The 23,064-nt window shown below is 40.9% G+C and overlaps 1 protein-coding gene across 1 annotated transcript in view; it reads right to left on the reverse strand.

Annotated features, from left to right (window-relative positions):
* TG (thyroglobulin) overlaps positions 1-23,064 on the reverse strand; it is a 146,726-nt gene that overhangs the window by 15,248 nt on the left and 108,414 nt on the right. Inside the window, exons 42-45 of the mRNA XM_029959261.1 lie at positions 18,302-18,466; positions 17,403-17,570; positions 7,630-7,811; positions 3,069-3,176 (exon numbers count right to left, since the gene is read on the reverse strand). Of these exons, the coding sequence (XP_029815121.1) occupies positions 3,069-3,176; positions 7,630-7,811; positions 17,403-17,570; positions 18,302-18,466 (623 nt within the window). The remainder of the gene's footprint in view (positions 1-3,068; positions 3,177-7,629; positions 7,812-17,402; positions 17,571-18,301; positions 18,467-23,064) is intronic.

A 23,064-nucleotide genomic window follows, 5' to 3' on the forward strand; every position in this document is an offset into this window, starting at 1 on the left:
GTTGTTTAGTCTGGAGAAAAAGAGTCTCAGGGGAGACCTCATCACTCTCCACAACTCCCTGACAGGAGGTTGTATCTAGGTGGGGGTTGGTCTCTTCTCCCAGGCAACCAGCAGTAGGACAAGACAGCATGGTCTTAAGCTGTGCCAGGGGAGGTTTAGGTTGGATATTAAGAAGAAATCTTTTACAGAGAGAGTAATCAAACATTGGAATGGACTGCCCAGGGAGGTGGTGGATTCACCATCCCCGGAGGTTTTTAAGATGAGACTGGATGTGGCACTTAGTGCCATGGTCTGGTAACCACAGCGGTGTTGGATCAAGGGTTGGACTTGATGATCTCAGAGGTCTTTTCCAACCCGGTTTATTCTATGATTCATGATTCTATGATTCTAGTCAGGAATTTAATAGAGTGTTTGCAAGGTCCCAGATTCAATTCTCACTTCTGCTGAGCATGTTCAAAGCCACACATCCTGCCTTCCAGCCTAAGCTGTAGCTTACTTGGCAGAGTATCTGCCTCTTCTCCTCTTCCTAAGAGTTACAATTTTCAAAGAAAAACTTGACAACTGTCAGGACTCATTATGCCAGTGGTTAGAGAAGTCCTCTGCGAGGTGGTGACGTGGTGGCCAGATCTTTCCCCAAGTTTAGTTTATATATTATACTTGAAGGCTGTTTCACGTACATCATTAGTTTTATTCTGGTAGGACAAATCACCAATAATATTCCCAAACACTCTATTTTGTTGATTTCAGATTACTGATGGTTTATCAATTTTTAGGAGTTAAGGCCACTCTCACATGTGAAGCTTCTTCCCTTGACAGCATCATACCATGGTCATGCAGTGAGGCTGCTGGACAGCCTGCAATGCACCTATACTATATGGAGGGGGGTATGCTATAGGGAGGGTGAGGAAGAGAGATGACATGGCCAAACTAGGATGAAGAATAAAGAAAGATTCAGTTAGGAATGGATGACAACAATATTTACACAAAATACTCTCTGAGTATTCAGCAGAGGACCTAGTTGGAGTCCCTTGGGAAAACAAGAGTATCACTTCATAAATAGCCACATAGTAGCATCAAATGAGATCATTCCATACACAGACAAGCTGAATTCTGCAACTTCTACTTAAGTGTTTGCTTTGCAACCCAAATAGCATTTATTTTTATGGTACTTAAGAATAAATAAAGACGAAAGGAGTAACAGTGCCCCACAGCATATTAATTTGGGCCATTTCTCCTTGCAAGTGGCTTAACTTAAGGCACTTGAGCCTCTGCCTCATGTTCCCACAAGTTTCGGACAGCAAGCTGTCTTTGTTCTTTTAAAGAGGGTTATGAAAATGCAAACTAACAAATCACACTAAAGTTTAAAAGTAATTAGCTTAGAAGACCAGTGTCAACATAAATGATATTAAAATGTCTAGCCAAGTGCTATGTAAACTACTGCAGCACTGGAGAGTGTGAGGACATCTAAATAACATGGGCACAAGAGAAATCTCAAATAGGTGTAGATAGAAAAGAAAATTCTCATCCATTCAAAATCACTGCCTCAAAGCCAGTAAGTCTAAGTTGTATAAGTACTATTTCATCTATTTTCAAATAAGGTCTAATAGTAGATGACTGGGTCACTATCATTCTCCGAAGCAAGAGAAAAATTGCTAGCTCACTTCAGAACATATCTTTTCCTTTTGAGCAGCTGAATTTTTGGCATACCACAGCTCAGCCCTGTTTGGAGCCTTGTAAAAGTCATTTCTTTGAGCCTATCAGTAGCCAAACGGAGCACTGCGAACATTCTCGCTGGAGCTGCCAGCGAAACAACGGCTCCCCGAGGATTAACTTCTTCTCAGAAAGAAAGCGAGCCTGTGTTACCACAGCATAATGGCCTTCATCTGTAACCTAGATCTGAGCTGGTTTCTTTCAAATGCCTTCTCACTGTGCTATCAGGAAAGCCACTCAGTGTTCAGCAAACTTCACAGGATCAAATGGTGCCATTGGGAACCTGCTGTCCTTTCCCTGAGCCCTTTTGGAGAAAGCCTGAGAAAAAGGAAAGGGTCTCAAATATCTTTCCTGGAGAGAGAGGTATGGGGCAGTACAGGGAGCAGGGAACAAGCACATCTTTCTCCTCAGGAAACAGTATGATAAACATCCCTTTGTGCTTTGCTGCCCTGACATGTGGATCCAGGGGACAGGAGGGGCAACGCTCACTGCAGTTTCTGGTCACTCAGCCTTTGACAGCAAGGGGGTAGGAGCAACTGTGGTGTGTCATATGGCAGCCCAAAGTGCTGACCACTGCCTGCAAACATCCGTGTCTCCTCCTGTCTGAGGCTGGGTCTAAAATAAAACCAGGGAAGGTGACCTTAAAGGCCTCTGCCTTCCAGCTTGTTCTGTACCCAAGGGAACAAGGTATTTGCATCTCCCATGGGCATATAGGCCTTTCTGTCTAAAATACAATACAGTTTGTCCTGCTGAACATTTTTCAGGTAAGCTTCTAACATGAAGGATGACACAGAGCCTGAATCTGTAAATGCTTGTGTGAAAAAAAAAATATTTTTTGCTACCATGAGACAATCTGCTGGCAGATCACCAGTCACAGTAATGGAGCAGGAAGGAATAAATCTCAGAACTCATCCACACTGAAGGCCAGTCACTGTAACTGGGGTACAACTGCTCTGACCTCTAAAGGGGGCAGTGTTAAATAAATGTTGAGTCCTTAGAAAACATTACCCCATTTATTTTGAGAGCTGTGAACTCCTGATGACTTAGACCACATTCTGGTTCTTTGTGGGAGATTTATCAGATGTATGGTAGGAATCTGAAAGACTGTCTGGAACAGGCAAGGAAAGTTGGAAAGGGGAAACTTAATTTGGACATCTAATGATAAGTGCTCCAGTTCAGAAAAACATTCCTCCATAGTCGGAGAAGTAAACTATCAGAGACCAAACCCCCCTTTGCTGATCTGAACTGTTTATTTGAGGTACCTACATCTATTCATTTACTCCACAGCATGCCCAAGCAGTCAGCCCTGGTTTTACAAATTCTACATCCAAGAAAGATAATAAAATATATCTCCTTACCTGCTCTGTGAGGAGCTCTCAGGTACATGGTACATGAAGACGTTTCCTCGAGAGGCAGCAGCCCAGTAACTGGCCATGTTTATGATGGGACATGTGATAAACTGGTCACTGATAAAAAAGGAGGAGCAGGGAACAGACACAGTCATGTAATGGACAAAAAGAAAGAACCCCCACAACCAACAGACCACTCTCTATCTTGATAATTTTCTTTAAATATTCCAAAACAGCTCATATCTCTGCCTTCAAATCCACTGAAGTAAACCACATTTACCATCTACGAGTGCAGTATCACTTAGAATTCACTAAAATTGCTGTTTTATGGAGTGTTGAACAACAGTGATGATAGTAAATAAGCCAGATCTGACACCAAGGACTATCCGGGCCAAAAAAACAATCCCATTTTATTCTAGTTTATGGGGGCCCTTGCTTATAATAGAATAAAGCTCCTTCTGGCACCACTAGGTTGCAATGTCATCTAATAAAAGTTTTTATATATTTCCTGGATTAAGGGCCAAAAATATAATTTCTGAATTTGGATCTGTGTGATTTCTTTGGGTAAAGCTTCCACTGCTGGAAGAGGCAAGAGACCACTTTTGAAGATAACCTGCAGGGTTCATCAATACGGAATATCTGGTGCAATACATTTGGGAGACAAAGGTTAACCAATAAGAGTGCAATGAGATAGCTAAATGATCAGTTTAACACCAGGTAACGTAATGCAAAAGGTATGAGTGAAGCAACTGTATCCAAACCTTCCTACTTTCCACTGCCCCAAGAAGGGGGGCTGTAACATGGGGTCAGCAGTAGCTGGAAGAAGCACAAGTTGTTCAAGGGGGGCAGGTAGAAAACAGGACATCTTACTGCAAACACCTTACTTGTTATGATTCCTCAAGGCAATACTATATATACACATATCATTCTCACTCTTCACGTGCCCAAAGACTCAGCACATTCTTTGGGCATTTATATACCCTTACCTACATAAGTGCACACAAACATATCTGCTGAGGAAGTGGGAGGTTTCAATTCTCAGTTTAGTGAATCTGAAACAGCAGCTTCTCCTTCAGACTTGGTAGGTAAAAAAACCAAAAAAATAAATGACTGGTGCAAGAAAGAACAGTGTCAGAGAAGCATGAAAACACATTGCTATATTTAACTGGTATGGTTATGAAAGGCACTGTTTGGGTATCTATCTTGGTTCAGCAGAGTTTATTTTAAGCCCATCTGTGAGACCACAAGCTATGGGTTGACTGACCACAGTGCTCTTTGACAGTTATGGTTGACAACACCCATATGAAATGAAAATTACCGATCTTCACATGCCTACCAGCACGGGGTTTTAGAAGAGCAGATGGTCTTTGAAAACTAGGGAGTCTGGGAGAGCATTAGCTCTCGAAAAATGCTTTGAGATACATTTCACCATTTAAAACTGATTCTCAGTTGCTGCTATGGGGGAAAAAATAGTCAGCTATTCTGGGGAAGTAAAAAAAGTTAAATACATAGTAACCACAAAAATGAAAAAGCTGTTTCTTATAGGCATGGAATATGTTTAAAAAAAAAAAGGAAAAAAGAAAAAGAAAATGAAACTAATTTTATACTTAGGAAAAAAAATACAAGAATTCAGTGGAAATATTTTAAAACTATGAAATATGCACAATGTATGTAGTTTATAACAACCACTTATGTTGCTCTATCACACTTTGTAATTCCTGTTAAAACTTAAGCTGAACTAGAACTTTTCTAAGCTTACACACCTATGCTGGTAGTAAGGTTTTTGTCAAAAAGAAACAAAACTAAGAGAAAAGAACCCCAAAACCAAAACCAACTAACCAAATATCAAAAAATCTGAACAATCCCCTCTTTTCTTCACCATTTATATGATACTGATGTAGGTGACTGTCATTCTGCACCTGCTGTCTCCCTTTCCCTTCTGCTGTAGCTGGAGTACATTCCAAAGTGTTTAAAGTAAAGATTATCATCAGATGCTCTTACTACTCATCCTTCTTCTTGCTCAAGAATGAGCCATCCACTTCTTTACTTAGCCAAGGCATTTGCCTCATATCATAAAGGAGTAGGGAATCCCTATGCCCAGGAGGTTGTCACAGGCACTTGCAAGGAACTGTTGGTGTATAACATTCCTGCTGGAAGTGAGCTCTGTGCCAGCCCTTGCAGCTTTGCAAAAGTCAATGTTTGCACCACGCTGAGCCCTGGGCTATATGTGGATGATCAAATGTGGCAGCCCTGTGTTATAACAGCTCCTGACAGAGCTATGAGGGGAGATCCCATCACAGTCTACAATTTCCTTGTGAGAGGAAGAGGAGGGGCAGACACTGATCTCTTCTTTGTGATTACCACTGACAGAACCAAAGGGAATGGCCTGAAGTTGTGTCAGGGGAGGTTTAGGTTAGACATGAGAAAAAAGTTATTCACCCAGAGGGTGGTTGGCACTGGAACAGGCTCCACAGAGAATTGGTCACAGCACCAAGCCTGACAGAGTTCAAGAAGCATTTGGACAATACTCTCAGCCACGTGGTGTGACTCTCGGTGATGGTCCTGTGCAGGGCCAGGAGTTGGACTCAATGATTCCTGTGTCTCTTCCAACTCAGTATATCTGTGATTCTGTATCTCTAGATAAGAAGGGTTAAAATTTATGTCCTTCAGTGGTTTATTATGGCTTAAAACCTTACTGATCTGACTAAAGAATTATAATCCCATGGCTAACAGCGGTGATGGAAGGAGACTGAAGACGAGTTCTGGTTTTAATGCCCATGAACTATAGTGCTTCCACAGGTACTGCAGGCAGTGTCTCCAGATGTCACAGTGATGGGTGGCCTGTCCCTGGGACAGGCTACAAGGGAGGACAAATGTGTCATGGTGCGAGAGTTGACAAATGGTACAAAGCTCAACCCACAGCCTTCTGGCTTGTTTACTCAAAGCACTGGCACACCTGGACCACCCAGAAACTACTGTCCACTTTCTTGGAGCAGATGTTTCCATGCAAATCTTGGCTCCTGTTCATCTCCTGCTCCCTAAGGCTGCCCTGGAGCGATGTTCTGCAGCTCCGATGGAAGAATAAAAGGAAAACCCTGTTTCTGAGGTGTTGTGGAGAGGGTCACAGTGGGACAGAAAACACTGAGACTGCAGATACCAGGAGCTTGTAGCTATTATGCCTCAGTTAAGAACAGAGGTGAAACATCTTGGACTGGCATGTTAGGACTCAAGCCACCAGTTTATAAACCACATCACATTAGAAATGTGAAGAGTTTTCATAATGCATCTGCTCATGAAGTAGAGACAGGAATAGGGAAAGAGTTCTTGATTAATTTTTGGAAAATCTGTTCCACTTAAACATTCAGTCCCTTAGTTTGCACAGAGGCAGAAAACAGGAAATTTCTCCTCAGTTTGCCTTCTTTCAGAAAAACTGAAACACGCCCCACCCCTCAGTTTAAGATCTGTAACTGGCTAAAGCAAACTGGTTGCCTGTGGGGGAGACAGCAAACTCCAGTCTTCTCTGCAGACAAAACCAGTATGTGACCCAAGCTAAAGACATCCACCAGGCTCTGTGGCCAACCATAGGTGTCATGACTGCTGTGGAGTCCTAGTTCAACTGGGCAATGAACCCTTCCAACTGACTGTTATCCAGAACTGCTTGACCCTGATGCCAGGGTTTGACCCTGATACCCAGTTAGGATTGAAGTTATGCATACATACAAGGTGGTGTGAACGTGGCCCACTGCTCATCTTCCACCTCCCAGTGGTCCATAAAATGTTTCAGTGCAAAGTATAGGAGTGTATATATTGGAAGTAAGTTGCTCATGACTCTGCTGACATGTATGAGGTGCTAGAGTGTGTCCAGAGAAGGGCAACAGAGCTGGTGAAGGGTCTGGAGCACAAGTCTGAAGAGGAGCAGCCAAGGGAGCTGCGGGTGCTTATCCTGGAGAAAAAGAGGCTCAGAGGCAACCTTATTGCTCCCTACAATTGCCTGAAAGGAGGCTGTAGTAAGGTGAGGGTTGGTTTCTTCTCCCAAGTAACACTCGAGAGGAAATGGCATCAAGTCGTGCCTGACATTGTGAAGAAATATATTTTGCAGGTTTCATAATAAAGAAAATAATGTAATTGCTGAAATCCAAGTTTTCAAACTTGACCACTGAGGAAAAGTATCTAACTGTATAATTAGGTGACTGTTTGGGAATAAAAGCCAGTCTATTAGTTCTTCTACTGTCACAGGGATGAGAGGACTCAAGAAATAGTTGATGCAGAGTATGCAAACAACCCAGTCATCTTTGATGTGAAAGAGTACACAAATAAGCATTAGTAGTCTGAATCCAATATACAGTTCTTGAAAGACGTGTCAAACTTTTAACAAGGTACAAAAATCAGTTCTATTTCCATTTACCAATGACATTGGAAACCTCACAGAATATGAAATCATATTGCCCATTTTTTGTTCATTTGCATAAGAATTTCTCAAGTTTTTCAGAATATAAATGCACACTGTAGATAAGCAAAATAAACCTTGTTCAACTCCAATCACACAGTTGTAATAGGATGACTTTCTTACCGGGTAGCATTTTCCAAAGCCCTGGAAAAGGATGAATAATCATCAGTTGAATGTTCAAGGGAGTAATACCATGTAGCTGCATCTTCAATGAACAAGTTGGACTCTTCTCCTCCTAGAGAATTTTGCAGAGCCTGATAAAAGGCTGTTTTGCTGTTGGCTCTTCCTTGACTTTCTTCAAATTTCTGAGAACAAAATGCATACATGGAATTTAGAAACAAAAACAAAAGATTCATTTTTTGGTGAAACAATATAGGCTCAGATCTCCCTCTGCTGGAACAAGTCCTCTATGCTGTGATCCCTGATTCCTAGGGGATTAAGTAGGGGACAGTCCTACTTTCGTTTTCCCAAAACTGTCACCGACCAGAAGCATTGGCTTCTTCTAAGTATAGTATAGGACAAAAACCTTGATCTAGTAATTCCAAATCATAGGTACCACGCTGAGCAGATGGAGCTCTAATAGTTCAGAAATTCTGCTGGCTCTCACAGAAGTAGTTCCCAGGGATAGCTCTCTACTGTGTGTCCAATTCTGTCTTTCTGATGAATTCCCTGAGAGAAAACTAGAGGGGAGAGAGGGAGATTTTCCTGCTTCCCTTTGAAAATTCCAGAAAGAAAACATGTTGTATAACCATTTCATGGCTATATCAATCTGTCTCTTCTGGGAACACCTACAAAATAATGTGGCTGCTGTAAGTTCTGTATTTAGGTCCCTTTCTGGAATAATATCTGCCTTAGCCCTGGAAGAGAAATTCCATTTCTCCAAATCCCAATGCAAGGTACAGCTGTGATCTTCAAGCTTCATAAATGCTAGGGCCTTTCAAAGAAACCAACAGTGAAACACCCTTTTCCTGTGGTCTGAAACCTTTCTTAACATGAAGGCGCATTCTCCAGAGCAAAGTGCCCATGTCACAGGAACAATCTTCTATGCCAAACTGCATACCCAAACACACTTTTATCAAAGCTAGACTGCTGGAATTTTTCAGGACATCTTTCTTTGAGGAAGTTTTTTATTTTGTCAATTCAGTTTTTTTAATTTTTTTCTAAAGAATTTATTTCAAGTTCAGAAACAGAGCAACTTCTCTGTTCATCAAGTCCTTTCTAAAGAGGGCACCATGTAGGTGCATATTGGGTGAAACTTGGATAAGAACTCTAGAGAAAAAGATCTAATAAACCACCTCTATTATTTTGGGCAGTCAGTCTGATGCAAAATAGGCCAGTGTCTGCCCAGTCCAGTTAGTGTCGATGCTTTACTGAAAATATTATTTTGATGGCCCACAGCTGGTTTTCATCACAATTCTAGAAGGTCTTTCCACAACCCTATACAGAAAGTACAAACGGAATAATTACTTTTCAATAGATTCACAGAAATTAAAGACGGAAAATAAGTTCCCGATGTGCTGAGGCCGAGGGTTGTCCTTAGTGACATATTCTAATGCTCTGTGCATTTTGATTAAGTCATTTTGAGGGATTTCAAAACAGTACCAAATATCCCAAGGTCCAAGAAGATCTTGGAAATCTTCCTCATACTTGTAAAAAATTCCTCTTTTGCTAGATTTTGGCCTATGCATTGTGAAAGAGTCATGTGGTGGCAGTTTTAGTAATACAGCTGTACTTTGAAAAAGATGGGCAACTCACTCATGACACGTCACTTCATGTGCATAAATGCCACATAAGAAACTGCATAGCACACTTGCCTGCAGAATCGTTCAGCTTAAATACAGCAAGGGCACGCATATTCTTCTGCAAGAAATAGAAATGATCACTGGAGACCTGACTGAAAGTTCACTGAATTCAAAAGCAATCTTTCCATCACAGCTTTGGCACACATCAATTCAGACTCCTACCAACCAGCAGAAGCAGTGTTTGTCTAGATAGGGATCTCTCATTTGGTGACTGAGGTTAGCAGTTATGGGTAAGAACAGATGCTTTTCCATGCCAGTGCAAAGCCCAAGCTCTTGTGTATAAATCATCCGGGTACAAGCAACTTTCATGCAATACTTTAATTTTATTGGCTTTTTAAAATGGATTTGTTACCTTATTCTACACCTGTCATGGATACTTAAACCAGAGAGAAATAAAGAGAAGAATCTTAGGGTATTGATTACGTACCCTAGGAACTGTTCCTTCACTGTGTCATTGATGGCCAAGTATCAAATAAACATTAAGGTTGAAAACCACAGAGAAGGAGATGGATCATTATACAATAACACACAGTTAAGCTGAGGAACTCCTTGCCACATGGTTTTGTGGATGCCAAATTGGTGGAGATGAAGTTTCATGAATGAGTTTTTTAATTAAAAAATAAATAAATTATTTGATGGTTATTAGATACAGAAAGACCGATTCAGGCTAGGAAGTCTCTGAGTTGCAAAGTGCTAGAGGTTTGCAGAGCATTTAGCAGAAGTATTATATTTGCTTACCCTATTTTTACAAACAGCCTCTCTTAACCATTGCTGGAAACACCATTTTGTGCTAAACAGGTCTTTTATCTGGCTCAGTGCAGTCAGCCTTAGGTATTTAATGTCAGAGGTCAAGCAGACAAGGCAGAGGGCTGGCTTGGCTGAACAGGGATCTTACCTTAGAAATAAAGCAAAAAAAGAAGGTATATGCCCAAGGTCAGGTGATATGGGAAGAATACAGAGATGCTGCTTGCCACTGTAGAGAGAAAATTTGTGTGGCCAAAGCTCTACTGGAGTTGAAGCTGGCTATGAATGCGGGGGATAATAAAAAGAGGTTTTTTCAAACATATTAATGGCAAAAGGCAGTGTAGAATAAACATCAGCCCCTTACAGGATGAGGATGGTCACCTCAAACAGGGACATAGACAAGGCAAAGGTGTTTAATACATTCTTTTGCCTCTGTCTTCAACACAGATGACGAATAAAGGGGGTCTCAGTGTCCTGAGCTGGAGGACCATGACTGCGAGAATGATCAACTTCCAGTCTACCCTGAAATTGTGTAGGATTTGCTGCTCCAGATGGATCCCAATAAATCTATGGGACCTGACGGGATTTCGTCTAAGAGCTGCTGATGTCATTGCAATGCCTCTCTCAACTATTTTCAAGCAGTCTTGGGAATCTGGAGAGGTCCCAGCTGACTGGAAGGTGGTGAATGTTGTCCTGATTTTCAAGAGGGGCAATAAAGAGGACCCTAGAAACTACAGGCCTGTCAGTCTCACCAATGCTTGCTAAAATCATGGAAAAGATTATTCTGAGAGGTATTGAAAGACATCTGGAGGACAATGCAGCCATTGGTCACAGCCAGCATGTGTTCATGAGGGGAAAGTCCTGCCTGTCGAACAGGATTTCCTTCTATGACAAGGTAACCCACCTAGTTGATCAAGGGAAGTCAGCTGATGTAATCTTTTTGGATTTCAGTAAAGCTTTCAATACTGTCTCTCACAGGATCCCTCTGGACAAAATGTGCAGCACATAGCTGGAAAACCATGTTAAACAATGAGTGAGCAACTGGCTCACAAGTCAGGCACAAAGAGTTATAGTGAACAGGGTAACATCAGGCTGGTGACCTGTTCACTAGTGGGGTTCCGCAGGACTCCATCTTAGGCCCTATTCTCTTCAATATCTTCATTAACTCCTTGGATACAGGACTCGAAGGAACACTGAGTTTGCCAACAACACTAAATTGGGAGGAGCTGTCAACTGCCTCCAGGGCAGAGAGGCCCTGCAGAGAGACCTCAACAAATTAGAGAAATGGGCAATCACCAACTTCGTGACTTTTAACAAGGGTAAGTGCTGGACTCTGCAGCTGGAATGGTGAAACCCTGGCTGTGTGTATAGACTGGGAAATGAGAGGCTGGAGAGCAGCACTGCAGGAAGGGACCTGGGGGTTCTGGTCAATGGCAAGGTGAATATGAATCGGCAGTGCCCTGCAGCCAGGAGGGCAGTTAAAGGCTGACAGACCTCAGCCTTTCATTGTAAGCAATTAAACCATGTCCTGAGCTGTATCAGGCAAAGCATCGCCAGTTGGTCGAGGGAGAGGATTGTCCTGCTCTGCTCTGCACTGGGGTGGCCTCACCTTGAATATTGTGGTAGTTTTGGGCACCACAATATAAAAAAGACATTAAGCTGTTAGAGAGCATTCAAAGGAGGCCAATGAGGGTGGTGAAGGGCCTGTAGAGGAAGTCTTATAAGGAGCATCTGAGGTCACTTAGGTTGTTCAGCCTGGAGGAGACTGAGGGGAGACCTTATCGTGGACTTCAACATCCTCACAAGAGGAAGTGGAGGGGCAGATACAGATCTCTTCACTCTCATGACCAGTGAAATGGCCCCAAAGAAATGGCACAAAGTTGAGTTGGGTGAGGTTTAGGTTAGATACCAGGAAAAGTTTTTTCATCCAGAGAGTGGCTGGGCATTGGAACAGGCTCTCCAGGGCAGTGGTCACAGCACCAAGCCTGACAGAGTTCAAGAAGCAGTTGGACAATGTTCTCAGACACATGGTGTGACTCTTGGGCTGTCCTGCACAGGGTCAGGAGTTGGACTCCACAATCCTGATGAGTCCCTTCCAACTCAGTAAATTCTACGATTCTATTCTATGATTTTATGATTTATTGTGCCTATGTACCAGTTTCTGCGATCTCCAAAATGCCCCAAAAACTCTGGTGACCTTTCTCAGCAATAACTGATAATAGAGTGATGTCCCCGAAATTTGTTGAGTCAGACGAAAGAGGACTCAACTGGCAGAGATGGATAAGAAACAGAACTGGCATTTGTAATATATTTTAGGAATTTTCATCCCCCAGACAGCACTAAAATAGCACAATCTAAAAGAATTTCTGAAGTGTCCCTTTGGTTACAATATAATATAATTTAAACTTCCGACTTGAACATGATAGCCCCAAACAAAGCAATACATTCAAAATGAAATTCACTAAACATTAAAAAGACAAAACATTTTAACTTCTCAGAAATTGATTCAATTAGACCAATTTTCCATCTCCAACAAATGTTTCCCATTAGAAAATATACAACCAACGAACAATCTTCAAATTACAGTTGATACAACAGCTACTACCAGATTAATAGAAACAGCTGCACATCATGTAAAATAATTTACATTCTGCTAACCTTTAAAGAGGTATTAGCAACTGACCTCAGAGTTATAGTGGGGTTTTCAAGCTTTTTTAGAAAGTATGTAAGACAATCATTAAAGTCAGCAGGCGCACTCCCTTCTACTCTTCTGGTGATGCAAAGTCATCATAAACATTGCTTAAATAATGAGTTAAATATTGCTTACTGTTCTTGCTGCAGGATACCTACCGGAGCATATGAATGAATCTAGTCCAGTGTTTTATTTTAAAAGAAATTGTAGCAGTAGGTAGACCAGACATTTACATCTTCCAAGGGGCAAAATTTACTTTTTCTGACAAACTGGAATAGTGATAACAAACACTAACAGAGATCTTAGGCCTTATATTGCTTTTGACAAACACTGTCACAAAGGATGGTAAAAGACCTGACAGCCATTCAGCAGAGTCTTCTAAGAATTCCATCTAGTTGCAAGATGAAGTAAAGAGCTGATATCAGCCTATTCTCCTCACTGATGGGATTTATCAGGACTCTGCTCCCCTGGTCACTACAATAAATATACATATATCTGCCACCTATTGTACATTGCTGAATTCCTTTTTCCATAAAGAAATTAACTGATTTTAATACAGTGCAGGATGGAAGTTCTGGTCTGCATAGGTCCGGTTGCTTACATGAGGTAAACAAACTAGATTTCTATCTATCCAGTCCCCTATGTCTTGATTTTGGGTTTTGCATCCAACTAGATTGTACTAAGGAGGGAAAGAAAAAGAAAGAAAATGCAAAAAATACAGCCTTAGTATTTCAACTAAATCGTTGCAGTGTGGAGATTACACAGTAGGCACCGAACATATGGAGGATGTGGACTGGATTATACTGACCTACGTGCTTAGAGAGACAAACACAGACATTGAGCCACATGAGTGAATCCATATATTTAATGCCATTAGGTCCTCCCACCTGAGCATCACATATAGCACAGGGACAAAATTTTGTCAGTTGGGAATTGAAATCAACATTTTCAGAGGTTTCTGCTCAGCTGCCCTAATCTATGACTGCTCAAAGCTAATATTCGCTGAAGGTCTGCCATGGGAATTGTAGTGAATGGTTTCAGGCTTAACTACTCCATATGCCACACAACAGTGCATTATGATACCACTTGCCAGTCCCTTAACAAACTCTGCTTTGTTTCTCACTTAGTTTCAACCATCTGATGGCTGCACGGGGGATGAGTAGGAAGCACTGCAGGAAGTGCTGAATCTGTCTCAGTTCACATGAATAAGCATTTCAGTGAATACCATAAAATGGACATTTCCACGAGCAAGACATTGAGCACATCCTACTCCCTGCTGCATCATTGGGAGACCTCAGCCTTTAACTGTAGGCAAATAGAACAGAAATGTTTTGCCAACACTTAAGTGATGCCTTCTGTCTTTCTAGTTCATTTTTAATAGCAAAGATCTTAATAGGCACAAGCACAGTGTTGCCATGGGAGTACAGAGACACCCAGCACAACCAAGTGTCAGTAAGCCCCCAGAGAACAACACAGTGCCAACTGGATTTACCACCTTTAGGTCTAGTTGCAGTCTAGAGGTTTTACTCTCACTTCTACAGCTCATCTGCTGAGAGTTTATAAAACCTGCATGCAACTCCAGTCTAAAGTGATAAGATTTGTATCACATCTCAAGCTTGCTTATATCCAAATGGATAAAAGTATATCCTCACTACTTAATAGGATCAGTATTCATAGAGATCAGGATTAACAGAGCCAGCCCTTGACTGAATTGGCCAACACAGTTAGTCCCAGGAGCTGGCAGAGCAAGTCAGCAGGGGTTAGGTTTTTCTAACCCCCACTCTTTGCATTAACTACACTGAAATCAGTCACCCTACAGAAGATGGAAATGAAGGACTTTGTCAAATCTGTACACATGCCACAGCACCTTTTAGCTGTGTTTATCTGCTGAAATACATGCATGGTTCTTCTCTCTACAGAGTGGGAATACAACCACAGATGGATTTTCATCCCAGGGAGGTTTGGTCCCCTCTTTGTAGAACAGATTAAATACTCTGTTTGTAGTCAGAGGCAAACTAGGAACTTGATTCCCCAAGTTGAGCTCAGTACTCTGTCCACCAGTTAATCCTTCCCACACTCCTTAGTGTAACAGTAAAACCAGCTTTGGGTTTTCTTACAAAGATGCAAGACAGATCTACCTCAAGAGAACCCTTAAAATTAATAAAGTAGAAGAGTGGGATACAGTGTGGGTTGTCTCAAATCCTTCTTCAAGGTCTGTTGTGGGGAGAGGACATTTAGCATAGATTAAAGGTTCCTTATAACATTATGACAGAGGAAATGGGGCACAAACTTCCACATAACAACCACCATCTGCACTAGTTTCTATCACTGTGGCTAAATACGTCTGTGGCTTACTCAGGACTTCATCTGACTGACTGAAACCATACATGGTCATGGTAATGACACAGAAATTCTTCTGAGAACCTGGAGAATGCATGTTGTTAAATAGCTTAATAAGCATTGCAGTTTCCCAGCAATTAATACACTGTGTCAACAAGGGAGAAATCAGGAAACTTTAACCTTGCAGCAAGTCTTTAAGAAAACAATCCAGACAGGAACACAGATTGGTTAAGACACTCTTATTCCCTCAAGTCTTAAAAACCTGGAGCCACAGGAAAACAGAAATAGAGGAAAATGTGCATTTAAAAAATCATCAGTTCTACCAAGACCGTGAAAACAGCTTAAGAAAGTCAAAAGGAAGAAAATAGAATAGAACCACCTACCATGAATATTATGAGTTTTCTGGAACACAGATGGAATTTGACTTAAGGCATTAGGACAAAGTAAGGTAGTTATTACTATAATAGGTAGTAAAGAAGTCAATTATCCTTCTAAGTAAGGATAGTTAAACCTTAATAGTAATAAGAAACTTGGGGACAAACGTCTTAGTAGTGCCTATTGCAACGGGACATGGGACAACGGTTTTAGACTAGAAGTGGTAGATTAGTGGATAGAATATCAGGAAGAAGCTTATTACAATGAGGGTGGTGAAATACTGGAACATTGCCCAGAAAGGTGGTAGATGCACCATCCCTGGAAACGTTCAAGGTCATGTTGGACAGGGCTCTGAGCAGCCTGTCTCATTGCAGGAGGGACTGGACTAGATGAGCTTTAAAGGCCCCTTTCAACCCAAACCATTCCATGATTCAATGATAAACTTTGACAAGGAAGATCAGAGGATCCCCAAACAGGTCTCAGGCTGAGGTAGATATGACCTTTCTTATGGTTGAGTTGCACCAACTTTTTGAGTTCCCTTCCAATCTTATTTTTTGCAAGCCTTTAAATAAACAAGATATTTCAGATTTTCTTTTTGGAAAGGCAACATTTTTCTGCTAAGCTCTCAGTTATGAGTGTTTTTTCTTTCCATTTCAATCTGACACTACTGGGATTTAGCACTTTTGCCTTTCATCAACACCATGATTTGTTGCATAATCTTTAAAACATCATGGAATTTCATTTCAATTCTCCAGACAACTGTGATATGCGGAAACAGTTGTAAAGGAAAGAATTTCACTTCCTAGTCTTCATCACAGGACTTATATTGAGGCTACTGAGGTTTCTTCCCCTCTCACAAGGTCTGGATCATTGTCTGCAGGCCTCCAGCATCACAGTACATCTTCTATGTCTTCCTCCTATGACTTCCTCTTTTAATTGATTCCAAAAGAGAAAGATACATGAAATAAGAGCAGGAATCTTCTGATGGAGACTAAACAGGTAATATGAACTTAATTCAGGTGGGTCAAAGGGGTACTTTTGCCATTAATTCTGAAGTAAATTGGTCTACGTATTTGTTATTGGCTACCAACAAAGAGAAGTTGGGATTGAACTTTCACATCCAAGACATGAAATCCACACAGTTCCAGAAAGACAGCAACAGACCTGCAGCTCACTTAGAAAACCCTCAAAACAATCCCTGCTGTGTTACATTCTCCTGTTGATTTCTTAGCACATATCTGAGCACTTGCTAATATTTAATTTAATTTGGCACTGTTAAACAGAGAAGAGCTATTGCTCCTATCACAGAGAAGGACAAATGAACTAGAAAAGACTGATATGCTGTCTCAGGAAAAAAACAGTGCCAGAAGCCTCACAAGAAGACATAAAATCTCTGTGGATAAACTTTCAGGTTTTTGAGGACTTTTATGTCCAAAGTACAGCATGGATGCAATTCTTTTTCATTTCACCAGTTTGTGTCCTGAAACCTCAGACTAGTGCTGTTCTTAGTTATAGGCAGTCCATATTCAGAATCATCTTTATGAATCATCTTAAAGGCAACAGAGAAAACAGGTTACCAAAAAAACCCCCATCCCAAAATGCTGACTTAATCCTGCTGCAAAGTGAAGAACTTCATAACCAAGTTATGAGCTTGGTTTCTGTTTTGTGAGATATTACTGAGATTTAAATACAAATAGGATTTTGGAGACTGTAAAACATAAATGCTAAATCCCTGCTGATCTCCTACCTTTTCATATGTCCCTGAGAAATGTTAATCAACAAATATGATAATGAACAGGACTGGCTGGAGATGGACAATGCCTTTGCATATTTCCATGTAACATAATTCACAACTTGTAAAAATCAAAAAACATCTATCCTTGCCCCATATGATTACTGTCATCACTATACCATTAGTTCATTAACAGTGAGTGTCCTCCTACCTTAATTGCTTTGGCTCTGCTGATGAGCCCATCTTGCTGAACACTTCCAATGAGCAGATCTACTTTCTGAAGCTGAGGGCGCCGCAGGGCTTCGGCTAAAGGTTCCTGCAGGTAAATTCCATCCACCACTGGCCCCCAGTACTGGAATGGGCCACTTATAGCTAGCAGCTATGTTAGCAAAAAAAAAGCAAGAATTGTGCAGTTAAATTAGCTTACCCTTTCATTTCCACTTTATTTATGCTTAAGACAACTGATCTGATACCCTTCAAAGGAACAAGTGATCAGTTAATATAAGTGCAAGCTCACCACTGGGAGGAAACAATGGTTTTGCTGACAGTCTCAGTAAGTCAAACAGGCTGAAGAGACCAAAAGAGTTGATGGTCTTATAGACATAAAATATTATTTGAAATAAGGGATTGGCTCCATGCTGATCTTGATAAGAAAATTTATTGTCAAGTGGGCGTTTTAATTTGTGGGTAAAAGATCCATCTCTAGAATTATTTATACTGCAGCTTTCACAAGTCTCCCACTTCAGATACAAAACACTGGCATCCCTCCCTACTTCCTTTTCTACATAAATTCAGTTATTGAAGCTACAGACACGACTCTTCTCCAGAGTAAAACCAAGGGGCAGATAAAAGGGAACTGAAAGAAGGCAAAAACTATATTTAGATTTATTTAGGAGACATGGTCAAAGCAGTGTAAAAGGAATTTAGTCTAAAGGAGAATCATAGCTCAGAGGTGGATGTCATGGACATCAACTTCCCCCTACCAAAAGTAGTCTAGTTCCTCATTGACAAGGATTGAGAATAATTTATCTTTTTAAGATTTCTCACATCTTTGTGTAAATGCAAACTTTTTGGTTTCTTGCCAATGGCATATATTTTGCTATGTTGTACCTTAGTCTGTGCATCGTTGAGGACACGAGCAGGCAACAGGCGGAGGCAGGCTACAGTTCCCTCACTGGTGGAGGAAGGGCATCCCACATCTTCAGCCAGGACTGCTGCTTGTGTCTGTGCTCTTCTTGAGGTAATAATGGATGCTGGAGAAAAAGCTGAACCTCCCTGGAAAAAAAACCCCACAATAACAGTCAACACATTGTCGAAACACCTGGTTCCCTGGTGCAGGTAAAAAAGATGAGAAGAAAAATCTGTCCAGCTGCAGAATGTAAGGAACTGGTATTTAAATCAATTGAAGCAAGTTCTAATGATTAAAGCAAAGAGGTGTAGGGTTGGTTGGGCTGTTTGCAGATCTGCCACAGTTATTTTGGAAGAGCTCCGAAAAGTGTCTATACTATGTCTCTAACCAAGTCACAAACCTGTCTGAAAACTTTGTGGGAAGGAGAAACACTGAGACAGGAGCAGATACAAAGAAGGTACTGTGAGGCACAGGAGGGGAGGGGATGAGGACTCCATCTTACGAGAGGAGATTAAATAGAGTTTTATTATAACTGTGATAAACAAGGACTGAGAGCAGGTGTGATGTTCCTAAAGAAGAGCTATTTATACCCTGGGACAACGCTTGTACAAGGACATGGGCATTAAGTATTCATATTGAATGCAAATTAATTTCAGCTAGAAATCCTAAGACAGCTAACCCAAGAAGTAGTGAGGGTTTGGAAGAGCTATGAACTCAGGTAGTAGGAACAAAAGACTAAACCAAACTACAGAAGATCAAACAGAGCACGAAGACTAAAATCAGAGTAGAGGCTACAGTCCAATCTCTATCCCAGACTCTTCGTTTCTTTACTACATCTGCGCCAACATATAAAATGTCCGTACCAAGAAAAGATGATACAACATTTTTGAGTAGGCGTGAAAACTTCTTAATGAAAATGCAGATAAATTAGCATAAATCTGATAAGATCTGGCCTAGAACAGAAAGGTTGGAATAGCTCTGACATGTTTCAAATGACTAATTTCTAAACATTTACATCAGTTTACTATAATAACTGCTAATATTAGCTTCTGTCCTCTAAAAAACCCCCCACCCTAGACGTATGATATGAAAGACCCTGATCTATTCTACCGATTAACTTCTTCCTGAATTTGCTCAAAGCATAACTACAAGTCTGCAAAAGCAAGTTAAAAAGGAACACAAAACAAACAGCAAAGCCTTAATTTGAAACTGTCTCAAAACTCTGAGGCCAGAGAATTCTGTGTAGCTCTGGCCAGAACGCAGGATATTTTTTTATATTTCAAACAAGCAGAGCCATGGTTACTAACAGGATACCATTGCTCACAACTGGAGAAATTGGTTTCCAAAAATAATTAGGAAGAGGTTATTGTTTGGGTGTAGAGACAGTCTTTTTAGATCACTGCATGTAGAATTTCCAGTGCTACTACCTTCCTGAAAGGTTTCTCTTCTTTTTTAAGGGAACTGGAAAATAAGCACTGTTATTAGCTTAATGGTTGAGAAGTAGATGGTTGCAAATAATCAAAGTGAAAACCTAATTTTCAATCCTGGGCCACTGGAAGAGCCATCTCCAGTTTTAAGAGTGTGAAAGAACTAAAGAAGAAGACATAAACACCACTTGGTCTTATTCCTTACTTCTGCACTCAATTTAGATTAAGAACTCAAGTGAGCCATGGGCTTTATCTTCACGTGGGATTTGCGGTCGCCTATTTTGTGTTTGTAAGGCACGATATTTGCCAGCTGCTGACTAGGTGCACTGACTCAGATGGGCATGAGAGAGAAAGAAAAATATCCTTGATGAGAGTATCTCATGTGTGGGTGGGTCTCCAGCACGCAAAGCGAGAATGATGTCTTTTCACCTGGCCTTCAGAAGAGCATGTTCTCCACAGCTAGGATGAGTGAGACTAGAAAAAGGAAAGCACAGCATGCCAGCATCCCTCGGAAGAGTAGCTTCCTTGCATTTCATTTGGAGCAAGAAATTATGTACCTCCTTGGTATAGCAGAAAAATTAAATCTAGGATTGAGCAATATTTAATCCACTAATATGGCAAACATATTCTTCCCCATGGGATCTGAACATGCTCAGCATGTTTTATCAAGTATCCAATACCTCCACATGGCATTCATTTAAAACAAAACAAAGCCAAACCATCAAAAATTAACGGGCTTCAGTTTCCCAAACTCTGAGAGCTTCACAAATTTTGAAAATGGAAGTTCCTGTGGAAATTCTGAAGTTGTCTCATTAAAAGGCCAAGTTTGGTAGGGAAAGAGAGTACTGAGATCAGATGACATACAGAACACAGAAATTCACTGGGACCAAGCAAAACATCCTGGTGTGTGCTTGATTTTGAACACATCTCCTTCCAGAGGTTTTAAAAGCTGTACAAAGTCTCCCTATCTCTGAGATATCTACAACCTAAAAGACTGTCCTTGGGTCATGTACTGAGTCAAACAACAACTGCAAAAACTTCTGGATGGACCTGTCCCACAAGTTGTCCACTGCAGGGGTAGAACTAAGGGCCTGGACAGGCAAACCTTCATGTCACAGCACTGGATACGTATGGGCTAACAATAGATATGATCAAAGTTCGATGACTAAAAATAAAACCCAAAACTTCTACAGATACATTTGTGAGGTAAGTAGGGCTCCTGTTTGGAGCCTTACTCTGGTTGTGGATATTTTCTCTTCTTTCCATGAGTGATTAGAAGAGGTTTATGTGGTCTTTTTTATTCTGTTTTTTTCTTCCATTTTCCACGGTAATGGCCATTTCCCCATTTTGCTTTTTTTGATAACATCCATATTCAGGGAGTAAGTCTTGCATTTGGGGTTTGAAAGAGATGTGTTATCTATTACTTCTAATAATGTTTAACTTTTACTAGGACTGGAAGGAGGTGATAGAGAAGCTTGGGACATCATTCAAGCAGTATTTGAAAGAAACAGCATTATGTTCCCTTCCCAGGTACATCTAAAATATGTTTCAGGCTTTGAAAACATGGCTCCTCTTACTGCAGAAGTTAGGCAAGCAAAACTGTACCAGTTCTCTGTTTTTCAAATTCACATAAAAATTTAGGCTCATTGTTTCCTCATCCTTGCCAAAAAAAACCCCAAAAACCTCAGGAACAAATAAGTGAGAAAAGAAGCTGTGACTGCCCAGAATTAATTTTCTTTCTTTTTGAGCCTGCAGTTTTTATATTAAATAGAAATCTTCCCTAAACACTGTAGCCACAGGCTCAGGACACAGAGGATAACACAGCTACACTCAGCATTTCTCTCTTTCCCTATAAAACTGTAATTTATTTGTGTGATTAGTCCCAGAAACCAGCAATGGAGGACTTGTGTGCTTTAAAAAATAGGACTATTTAGGCAGAAGCAGAAATAGTGGAGGGCCTGTTTATTTCCATTACATGCACCCATATTACCATCAACATGACAGAATCATGAATCAGAAAACCAAAAATCATGAGATCAGCTCAGAAATAACAAACACTGTGTTCTTTTTGTTAGTCCTCTCTTTTTTAATTCTCCAGGAATTCTCCTTTACCTATCAACTCAAGAACTAAAAAGTTCACTTTTAAAACTAACAGCTGAAACCTTCAGATATTCCTGCAGAGTTGTTTTTTGAAAACAAACCTCTAAAAAATATGACATATACAATAAAATTGTGAACATTAGCCACCCTGTCATCACTGGGTATTTCCTATCTCAGCATCATTTGGAAGGGTTTTACAGGGAACCAAAGTCACACACAGTTCCTGCTTTAGCTGTCCTTACAGATGGACCCACTGTCAACAGAGGAAGTGCTGATTACATTTTTGACAACGACCCAGATGAAAGTGTTCAGTACTGAACTGCTAAGAAAAAGCACAGTATACAACAGCAATGTTACAGTGCACTCTGAAATTCATAGGAATAGCAGGAACATTACAATGTTGGGCAGTAGTACCTGCTGCAACAAGTGATGGCACTGAAAATGGGAGGCAAAGCCCTCAGTACTGCTTAGTTCAGGGACTAGGGGCATTGTCAGCATTTCCTCATTTCTCTTTTCAAAATCAGTTGGACAGTAGAAATTCAGATACTAGGAAATGCTGTGGCTCACAATGGTGAGAAGGTGATGAATGCAAACTGGTGTTACGTGATGATGAATTCTCACTTTGATGTGAGGCTGTGATCAGCTAGCTGGGGCTGGTGCCTCTTGTAAAAACTTTTCTTTTGGAACATCATAGCTCAAAAGACCTGCACTGTTGCTATCCTGGCCATCCCAATTCTTTCTCCACAAGCCCATGTTGCTATTCTGATGACATAATAAAAAAGGATATATGGTCCTGTATTTGGTTTGAGTGGCCAGGTTTTGGTAGTGAGAGGCTACATACAGTAACTGCATTGTTGTGCAGAAGAGTCAGAGTGGCAGATCTCAGAGGGTCATAATCATGCTTTACTTCTCATTATTCAGCTCTGATTTAATTTGTAATAAATTAAACTAATTTCTCTCTTTTGTCTGTGATGGTAACTTGTGAGCAATCTCTCCCTGTCCTTTTCTTGACCCACAAGCCTTTCACTATATTTTCTCTGCCCTGTCCAGCTGAGGAGGGCAGTGACAGAGCAGCTTTGGTGGGTGCCTGGTGTCCAGCCAGAGTCAACCCTCCACAGCACTATCACTGTCATCTGCCCCTCTGTCTCCCAACATACCCAGAAAAGACAATTGCCATATAAGCTGCAGTGGTGAATGTCTTTTGATTTCTCATTTAG

The sequence above is a fragment of the Manacus vitellinus genome, unplaced genomic scaffold (assembly GCF_001715985.3).
Source record: "Manacus vitellinus isolate BGI_N305 unplaced genomic scaffold, ASM171598v3 scaffold_1_pilon, whole genome shotgun sequence".
NCBI lineage: Eukaryota > Metazoa > Chordata > Aves > Passeriformes > Pipridae > Manacus > Manacus vitellinus.